The sequence below is a fragment of the Triticum aestivum genome, chromosome 2A, assembly GCF_018294505.1.
Source record: "Triticum aestivum cultivar Chinese Spring chromosome 2A, IWGSC CS RefSeq v2.1, whole genome shotgun sequence".
NCBI classification, from domain to species: domain Eukaryota; kingdom Viridiplantae; phylum Streptophyta; class Magnoliopsida; order Poales; family Poaceae; genus Triticum; species Triticum aestivum.
The window spans coordinates 729,181,319-729,190,516 of NC_057797.1; the positions used below are offsets into that span (position 1 = coordinate 729,181,319).

Genomic DNA, 9,198 nt, shown 5'->3' on the forward strand with positions numbered 1-9,198 from the left:
ATACAAACTTCTTATTTCTAGACAACTATGGACATACACAAACTAGTGGGGATTTACTATAAATTTCCAAGGCAATACTATTCTCATCATAATTACAAGATAGTTGAGTTGGTTTTGTCCATCGACACAATAGGAAATGCCCATAGTTCAATTCTCTCAGGGCTTAAATTTTTTGTTGCTCTTCCATCTCACAGAAAAAAGGTGTGGGTAGGCCCAGTTCGTCCCACGCGAGGGACAAACAATTTTTTTGGAAACTATGAGTGGACGCAACAAAACCTATATGTACATTTAATAGTAGGGCCAGCCATTTTTATGTAACAAAGCCGCCCTAGCTCAGTTCGCATCCGCCTGAGGATGTGCATGCAACGTCGCAAGTTCTATTCCTTAGGTCCGCCAAATATTTTGGCTCTTCTGTGAGGATCAATGGGTCGGATGTAGATGACCCAATAGGGGAGTGCGCGTAAGGCCCAATACTGCATGTGCGACGGAGCAATTTTTTTCTTTTCCTTGGGCCTACTGCGTGAGGGCAACTATATGACGCTAGTTGCGTAAAATAGCGTGTGGGACGCACATCTGTTCGTGTGTGGGCCAGCACACTGCTAGCCACCAAGACAACTTGTGTTTGTAAGGCGCAAAAAATATATCCAGAAGTGTTGAAGGATCGAAATCATGCACTCAAAGACCAGACTACGTGTTGCTAGCCACTTGACAAATGAGTCCTACAAACCAATGGCCAACTTGAACCTCCAAGAACAAACTCCAATGTTAGATTGCAAACTTTTTTTTTTGATTTTTTTAAATTGCCAAATATTCTTAGAAACATGAATAATCTTGAAAATCCCAAATAATTTTGTGAAATTCTTTAAATTTTTAGATATACATAGAAAATTTTGAAACATTCAAAAATCACAATTTTATTGGAAAACATGAACCTTTTTTAAAAACAGGAACTTTTTCTGAATCTGTGAACAATTTTTGAAAAAAGAAACATATTTTGAACATTCAGAACGGTTTTAGAAAATGTGTTTCTTTAAATTACGAAATTATTTTGAACTTGCGAACATATAACTAAAGCAAGAATATTTCTTGTATTTGGAACATTTTTGAAATGCAATATTTAAAAAAAATCTCAAACAAATTTGGAAAACACAAATAAAAAAGGGAAGATTTTATAATAATTTGAACCAATTTTGGAACGGGAACAAATGTTTTAAGTTCTGAACATTTTTCAAAACGGGATATTTTTTGGAACTTGGAACATTTTTCAAAAATTCGATTTATTCTGGAATTCTTTTTTTTTGAATTTTTGAATTTACACAAAAAAGGAAAAATAAAAATAAAATTGTAAGTAAAAAAATACAAAACAAACAGGAAAAGAAAAAGAGAACAAAACAGAAAAAGAAAAATTGAAACAGAACCCAGAAAAAAATGGTTCATCCAGCTTGGCTGCCTGTGCAAAGCTGCGACTATTTGACGCTCGATCAGGTAAACAGGATTTTTTTTCACCTGCGTGGGCATGAAATAAATGGGTTGGCTTTTAATAGAAAAACGGGAAAAAATATTTTCAATGGTGAACGGATGAAAAAAAAACAGAGAAACGCATCTTGCTTTATTAGTAGGTATAGATATAGATATAGATATAGATTTTGCACGACATTGGTTGAGATTATAAAAAAACAAAAAAAAGGTGGAAAGGGTTGTGGCGAGAAAAAACTCGGAGAAGGAGGCGAGGCAAACCTACTAACTCACCTTTAATATTAGAGCATCTCTAGCAAATCATGTAAAGGCGGTTAAACCTTGGTATTTACGGTACAAGCGGTAAAAAATGCATACCAATGTTTGTGATTCCATTCTCGTGATTGGTTCCTAGTTTCATTGGCTTTAAATCTTTTGTGTTTATGTTTGAAGCATTTTTAGGCAATTTTTTTGAAATTCGCTTCACACAGTCGACCATCTGCAATTTCCTTTAGTATCGTTGTTTCACACAACTTTCGTGTTATAATTTTTTCGTTTCTATAGTCGTAGACAAATAAATCTATATATTCCTCAATTTTGTGTTCAAGTTTGGAATTATTTTTGATGAATTTCATCAAATTCAACACACGTGGTCGATCCTTTGAAGTTTCATTTGACCACTAGCTTCATATCATTGTTTCACACAACTCTCATGTTGTAAGTTTTTTTTATGCTCATAGGCAAAGTTCTTTCAAGTGTGGTGGTGTGACGATGTTACGGCCATGGGGTGCCTCGCCTTACTCGAAGTCGACCCAGGTAGGCCAGGCTGGTCCCCTAGGTCAATTATGCCTTGGCCGATTAACCCGGACCATAGCCCTATGACAAAGTGGACCCGGAAGACTTGGAGTACACATCAAGACGATCGGCGTCTAGGAGGACACCTCCAAAGTGACTGGGATCATGTAAACCTAGACTCCGATACCCATATAAGTCGGGGCTAGGCTAGTTGTCAAGATACAAAACCTTAGAGCTATTGTCCGATCCCTCGATCATTTAAACCCCTATACACAAGCAATATACACGAGCAGGAGTAAAGTTTTACCTCTTTTATGAGGGCATGAACCTGCATAAATTCTTTCATGTTTCCATCTGATCTACTTCTCTCTCAGAGTACCTTATCGAGGGATCAACCAGAAAATATTTCGACATGATTTGAGGTAAGTTCACCATGTACACAAAAGAGCTGAGAGTAACCATCAGTGCGCAAGCAACCAAACACAACGATATGCACCAGCCAAGCCCAAAATCTCGAAACACGGACAACCAAACATTAAGAGGATATTGGTGCACTCATGTAGCATGGGACTTTGTGGGCAGCCTGTTTGCGGAACATGAACTAGATCCTCTAAGAGCCTACATTCCTCCCCACACCGGTTCCACTAGGCCACACATGCGAAAAAACACTCTAGCAACCAAACACATCAATAATACCTTCGTCCCAAGCCATCTGATCATATTTGTTGCATGGTGAAGCGTTACACATGGTTCAGCCGATTTGGAGGAATCGATTTGTTGAGCATATAGGGAGATCACTACGTCCCGGCTCATTCACAAACCAAACACTGGACCGAGCGGTGCCAGTGCAGAACTGAGCTGTAATGTTCTACTTCCTCTGTAACTTAATATCAGATGTTTTTCAACATTGACATGGACTCAGTTTTTTTAATCTGTAAAAAATGCTTTTTTATAAAACTTACAAAAGAAGTACCTCGTGCCTCAAACCAAACACACCCCGACAGAAAAATGTCCTTCTAAGATGAAAAAAAGAGATCATAGCAAAGAATCCCTACACGTATAAGAGCATCTATAACTAAACCCCTCATATCCATCTCAAACGCCCGGGCAGACCGTCCGGTTAGTGACCGATCACAAAAATGCGACCCAACCAGACCCCTCATATCCGTCTCAAACATTCGGACTGATCGGCACCCCTCATATCCATTTCAAATATGAGGACGATATGAGGGCCCGCGAACGCGCCCGGGCACGCCCGGTCAGTCCGCCACGTATGACGCGACCCCACCCGGATCACCTTTTCTTTTTCTTTATTCATTCTTTTCTTTCTCTATCTTCTTCTCCATCAATTACGTGCAAGTGACGGGACGTATGAAATCTTTTTGAGAAATGTGGCTGCACGGACAGAAAAGTAGGGGCTCAAAGCGGACACGTCCGGTCACTGACCGGCGCCTCCGCGTGTGTTTGAGGGCCCAAATTAGACGTACGTGGCTGAAGATGCTATGAGACCATCCACCCTTTTTTATTGAAGTGCGTGTCGATAGAAAACACGATCCAACACCAGTCCACTCTCCCCTCCCCTTCCTCACCGTGCACCCGAAATTCCTAGATCCGCTGTCGCGGTCAGACGACGAGCACACCCTTCTCTCCCTCGGCCGATCCGGCCCGTACGTCCCCGCATCCGACGGCCACCGACGCGTACAGCACAGTGCTCCACCCACCAACCCACCCGTCTCGCATCTGTACCCGCACCAACCGTCGCCCTCGGACCAACCCCATCTGGAGCCGCACCTTTCCCACCGCCGCCCCGCCGACAGGCTGGCCCCAGCGGCGGCAGGCGGGCCCGTCGCACCTATATATTCCCGGGCGACGCCGGCCCGTTTGTGGGCGAAAAGGAGAGGAGAGGGGGGAAAATAATCCAAGGCTCCGGGGCGGCGGCGCCCGATCCACACACGGCACATCTCGGGGCGCGCGGCGCACATCCACTCCCCTCCGTTCTCCACGAGTCTGCTCCCCCACCGCTAATAATAGCCGCTGCTACCCGGCGGGCGGGGCGGACACCCTCTGCCGCCGCCATGGGAGCGCTCGAGGAGGCGCACCTCGCCGCCTGCGGGTGCGGCGACGAGGAGGAGGAGGGGGAGGAGGATCTCCTGGCGGAGCTCGGCGGCGGGGAGGCGCCGGGGGACGCCATGGAGCCGGCGGTGCGCGCGCTGCTGGCGGGGCTCGGCGAGGACGACCGCCGGGAGGGGCTGCGCAGGACGCCCAAGCGCGTCGCCAAGGCCTTCCGCGACGGCACCCGAGGTATGGCGTCCACCCTTCCCCGCCACCTTACCCTTATCCCGTGGATCCGTTCGTGGCATATCGCGCATACTAGCGTTCGTCCCCTTTGTCGATCCTTGATTCGTGATCAGCTGCGCTCCAGAGCGACGCCGTGAGGAATTTGAGAGTGTTAACTCGGATCTCAGAGCGAGGGGTTTGGGTCGTCCAGGAATTTGTTCCCCGAATATTCCATTTCGTCAGTCTGACTCACCACTTCGCCTGAGGTTTAATTTAGGGCGGTAGTTTGCTGTGAGTGGTTTGTTCATCAGTCGTGATCGTTGCTGCTATAGTGTTGGTAGAGTGATCATTGCTGCTGTAGTGTTCCTCCGCTGGTAGAGTGATCATTACTGCTTTCTGTTGGTGGCCCATGCTTTAAAGTTTGGTGATTGTCACCTATCAGGCTCTGATGTGGGTGTAGTGTTCATTAACCAAACCACGCAGCAGGACTGTGCAAAATGGGCTTGATGGCTTGGATTGTGATGACCGCAATATCTCTTGGAAGTGTGAACTTGACACTTTAATTGCGACTTGGCAGTATGACTATAAAAGGCGGTGAAGTTGTCTCAGTGGACAACAGTTGGGAGCTCTGATGCAAACAGCGGGAAGTTTAAATTATACAGTTAATCGTTGTTGTTGTCGTTTAGTTAAGATACCACTTTGTCCTTGATGGTCAACACGCAGCACACGGCATTTGTGGAATTAAGAATTTCCTGAGGAATCTTGTGTAATTACTAATTAAGATTTCTAATGTCGGTGTCTAGCATTTGTCTTATACGATACTAAATAGTCTCTCATCATTTATTGGATTATATGTGCTTACTGCATAGTCTCATCACAAGCTGTGCCGTTCCCACAAACTCGTACAACACTAATTAATAATTATCAACTTAGGCCAATGATTTATTTACCAAAATGAAAACTTGAATAATGTTTGGATATTGTCCCCTGGATAGTTGCATACTAAACATTATGTCTTAGGACGCAAACACTTGGAAATTCAAATTCCAAAGTGAACCGTTCCATAGGTAACAGTTATGGGGTTTGTTTAGTACGATACTACTAAATAGTGAGGCTGGCCATTTATTGGACTGTTTGGAGGATATCTGCATAGTCTTGTAACAAGCTGCGGTTCTCCTACACACTCCTCGTACCAGTTATTGACATAGAAGTAAGATGGGCATTGGTTCATTTACCAAAATAGATAGTTGAATAATGTCGAGATATTCTCTGCTGGATTGTCACCATACCCATGGTGATCATAAGACAATTTTCTTCTTAAAGAGGCAGGCTTACTTGAATTATTTCCTAGTTAACGGAGTTCCAAGTAGTGTCTTTTTGTGACCAGCTGTCAGTTAATGTATCCTTCAAACATGGTTATACCCATGGTGAAAATAAGACAATTTTCTTCTTAAAGAGGCAGGCTTACTTGAATTATTTCCTAGTTAACGGAGTTCCAAGTAGTGTCTTTTTGTGACCAGCTGTCAGTTAAGGTATCCTTCAAGCGTGGTTCATACATATGTTTTAAGCTCCCCTTTTCAATAATTTAGCAGTTCATGAGTCTTTGGGGAATTTGGAAATGATAATCTCACCATGTTTTTTTAACTCTCTGGCTATCACCAGAAATTTATAGAACTTCAGGAATAATAATCTTCGTTTGCTTTCAACATTTCTCGGAAGACTGCATGCCAGTGGAGAAATGACAAAAAATTAGTTAATGAGTGTTTGGTAATCTAGATAAAGTCCATGAGCAACCAATTCCTTAACGACTCTGGCTATAGATGAAAAATCAAGAGACTCTTAGAAATATCTGTTAGCAATCTATCTTCTGTATTTATTTACTTTCAAGATTGTGTGCTTGTTTTATACCGCACTGAACCACCTATGTTAATCAAGAGACTCTTATTTATTTTTCTAGCTCTACCCTCCCCCCTGCGTGGGAACTTTTATCTTTTGATGCTCATATGTGAGCGGTTTTCTGGTACTATTGCTGGTAGGCTCTGTTGTAGATTCTTTTGCATTTTATAAACTCGTCATGGTATTAAGCTGTTGCCCCATGGCTGACGTATATCTATGTTTATATATTTTTCTTTGGGCCTTATTTGTATGGTCCAGCAGTCGGGCCCATACACGTAGTATTTGAACTGAACTCCAAGAGGATGGGCTGGGGTCCGTGTCCACCCCAGTCTGTTCAAATTAAGCCTTATTGTGCAATGTCTATTTTTAAGTGATGTTTAAGGTTGTTGCTTTTTGTATGAAATTTTTTTTTTAACACGTGACATACTTGCTTCTTGAGCCTTGTTTGATGCATACCTAAATGCTAAAACCACTCTTGCAGGTTACAGACAGAAAGTAAAAGACATTGTGCAGGGTGCTCTGTTTCCTGAGGTTGGTGTTGACAAAAGGACTGGTTCTGCTGGAGGAACTGGAGGGCAAGTTGTTGTTCGTGATATCGATCTTTATTCATACTGTGAGTCTTGCTTACTTCCGTTCAGCATACAATGCCATGTTGGATATGTGCCCTCCGGTGGAAGGGTTGTTGGGTTAAGCAAGCTTTCAAGAGTAGCTGACGTCTTTGCCAAGAGATTTCAAAACCCTCAGAGATTAGCTAATGAAGTTTGTGGTGCAGTGCATGCTAGCATACAACCTGCTGGTGTTGCTGTTGCTATGCAGTGCTGGCACATACCGTTGCCGGAGAACTTTAAATGCAAAAATTCGCGAGCTTTGATTAGAACTTCACATTCATCTCGCTCGGGAGTTTTTGAGGGTGAGAACAGCTCCTTCTGGAATGATTTTTTGGCTCTTCTTAAGCTTAGAGGCATAGACATGGAGATGGACAGCCATTCTGCTTCTTTAACTTGGTGCCCCTTAAGGCCTCATGAGGTTCCGCTTTGCAATGGGCACGCAAAGAGGATTACAACTAATGGTGCTAGCTCAGCAAAATCTGCATCCATTCCATCTAATATGGTTTCTGCTGTCAGCTCAATGCTCTTGTCTCTTGGTGAGGACCCCCTCAGGAAAGAACTTCTAGGCAGTCCCCAGCGTTACGTGCAATGGCTGATGAGGTTCAGAGCATGCAATCTTGATGTGAAGCTGAATGGTTTTACACTTAACAGTGCAAGTGTATATGAGAGACCAGGCGAAGATGCTACTGATCATCGAGCAATTAGTTCTGAGCTGCATTTGCCATTTTGCGCCCAGTGTGAGCACCACCTCCTGCCGTTCTACGGAGTAGTGCACATTGGTTACTTTGGCAGTGGAGATGGTGAAGGGATCAATCGCTCACATTTTCAGGCTCTGGTTCATTTCTATGGGTGCAAGCTTCAGGTCCAGGAAAGGATGACAAGACAGATAGCTGAAGCAGTTTATTCAGTCTCACATCGTGGAGCCATAGTTGTTGTAGAAGCAAACCATATCTGCATGATATCAAGGGGGATAGAGAAAATCAGAAGTAGTACAGCAACAGTTGCAGTTTTGGGTCAGTTTTCGACCGATTTTTCTGCCAAGGCATCCTTTTTACAGAACATCTTAGATACTGCTAATCAGGAAGTATGAGTGGCTTCAGATCATATACTGATAGAATCTCAGCCAAAAGATACAATGAGTCTAATCCTCAGTCATCTTTTCAGCAAGGCAGGCACTGCGACGACTATATATATGGTTTGAAGTTGTCATGCAGCTATGGCATGGTTGCCATTTTACCAGCCATTGCAGGCGGGAGCGACCAGGACCTCGTCACGTGGAATGTTGTGTCTGAAGAAGATTAACCAGAAGCACCAAAAAGTTTTGGTTCTCCTGTGTTGTACCATTTTCGTTTGAATGGCATGTCAAAGTTATCCAGCGTTGTAGGTGCGGCGGCTGTGCCGAGCAATACAGTATAAATGTTTTAAGTGGTTGTCTCATGTACTAGCAATTTTGGTATCATTCCAGCTTCTGTTCGTCCTGCGTGGCTGTTCGCTTTTCGGTTTGATGCAGAGTAACGCAGGGTACTCAAGCGTCTTGTTCTTGCGGAAGTCTGCATCCATAGCTTTGCTATCTTAAGAGCATCTCCAACAGGTGATGAAAAAGGTGGAGATGTATTTTTTTTTGCTTTCACAATTGCATACATATTTGAAATAAATCATGATATGATAATTATAACTCATGTCAAATGAATCTGAAACAAACAAAACAAAAATAGTACTTGTTTATAGTTCATCAATCGACAAGCTTAAATTCAACATAATTGTTCATCACACATAACACAAAGTTCATCATATGTGACATGAAGCACAACTAGTTTGGTTGCCCATTCCATGTCTACCATTCCATGAAATCTCTTTGAAGATCTTCGCGAGTATGCCAATCTCAAATCTTGTGAACTTGAAGAAAGCGTTGGATGCGGTCTTCCCTTCTAATTGGATGGACCACATTTCTCATGAATTCGTAGGAGTAATCTAAATTTTGGCCACGCTCATTTTCAGTAATCATGTTGTGCAAGATCAGTGCGACGGTCATGATGTACCAAAGTATTCCTTGATCTCGAAACCTAGCCGGTCTACGCCCAACAACAAATTGGGCTTGAAAAACCTCAAATGCCCTCTCCACATCCTTTCTAGCGGCTGCTTGAGCATTATGAAAGTGAAGTTCTTT

At 43.2% G+C, this 9,198-nt stretch overlaps 1 protein-coding gene across 1 annotated transcript; it reads left to right on the forward strand.

Moving 5' to 3' along the window:
- The first annotated feature begins 4,117 nt into the window (after positions 1 to 4,117).
- LOC123190641 (GTP cyclohydrolase 1) lies at positions 4,118 to 8,509 on the forward strand. Its single transcript, XM_044603314.1, has 2 exons — positions 4,118 to 4,551; positions 6,905 to 8,509. Exons 1-2 carry the CDS (start codon positions 4,326 to 4,328, stop codon positions 8,119 to 8,121), a joined length of 1,443 nt encoding a protein of 480 aa, XP_044459249.1. The 5' UTR covers positions 4,118 to 4,325; the 3' UTR covers positions 8,122 to 8,509.
- The last annotated feature ends 689 nt before the right edge of the window (positions 8,510 to 9,198 follow it).

Excerpts from the sequence above, each read along its gene's own strand:
- LOC123190641 (XM_044603314.1), top strand. The coding sequence starts at position 4,326 with ATGGGAGCGCTCGAGGAGGCGCACCTCGCCGCCTGCGGGTGCGGCGAC. Across the intron at positions 4,552-6,904 it reads CTTCCGCGACGGCACCCGAG|GTTACAGACAGAAAGTAAAA; the intron begins GTATGGCGTCCA and ends CCACTCTTGCAG.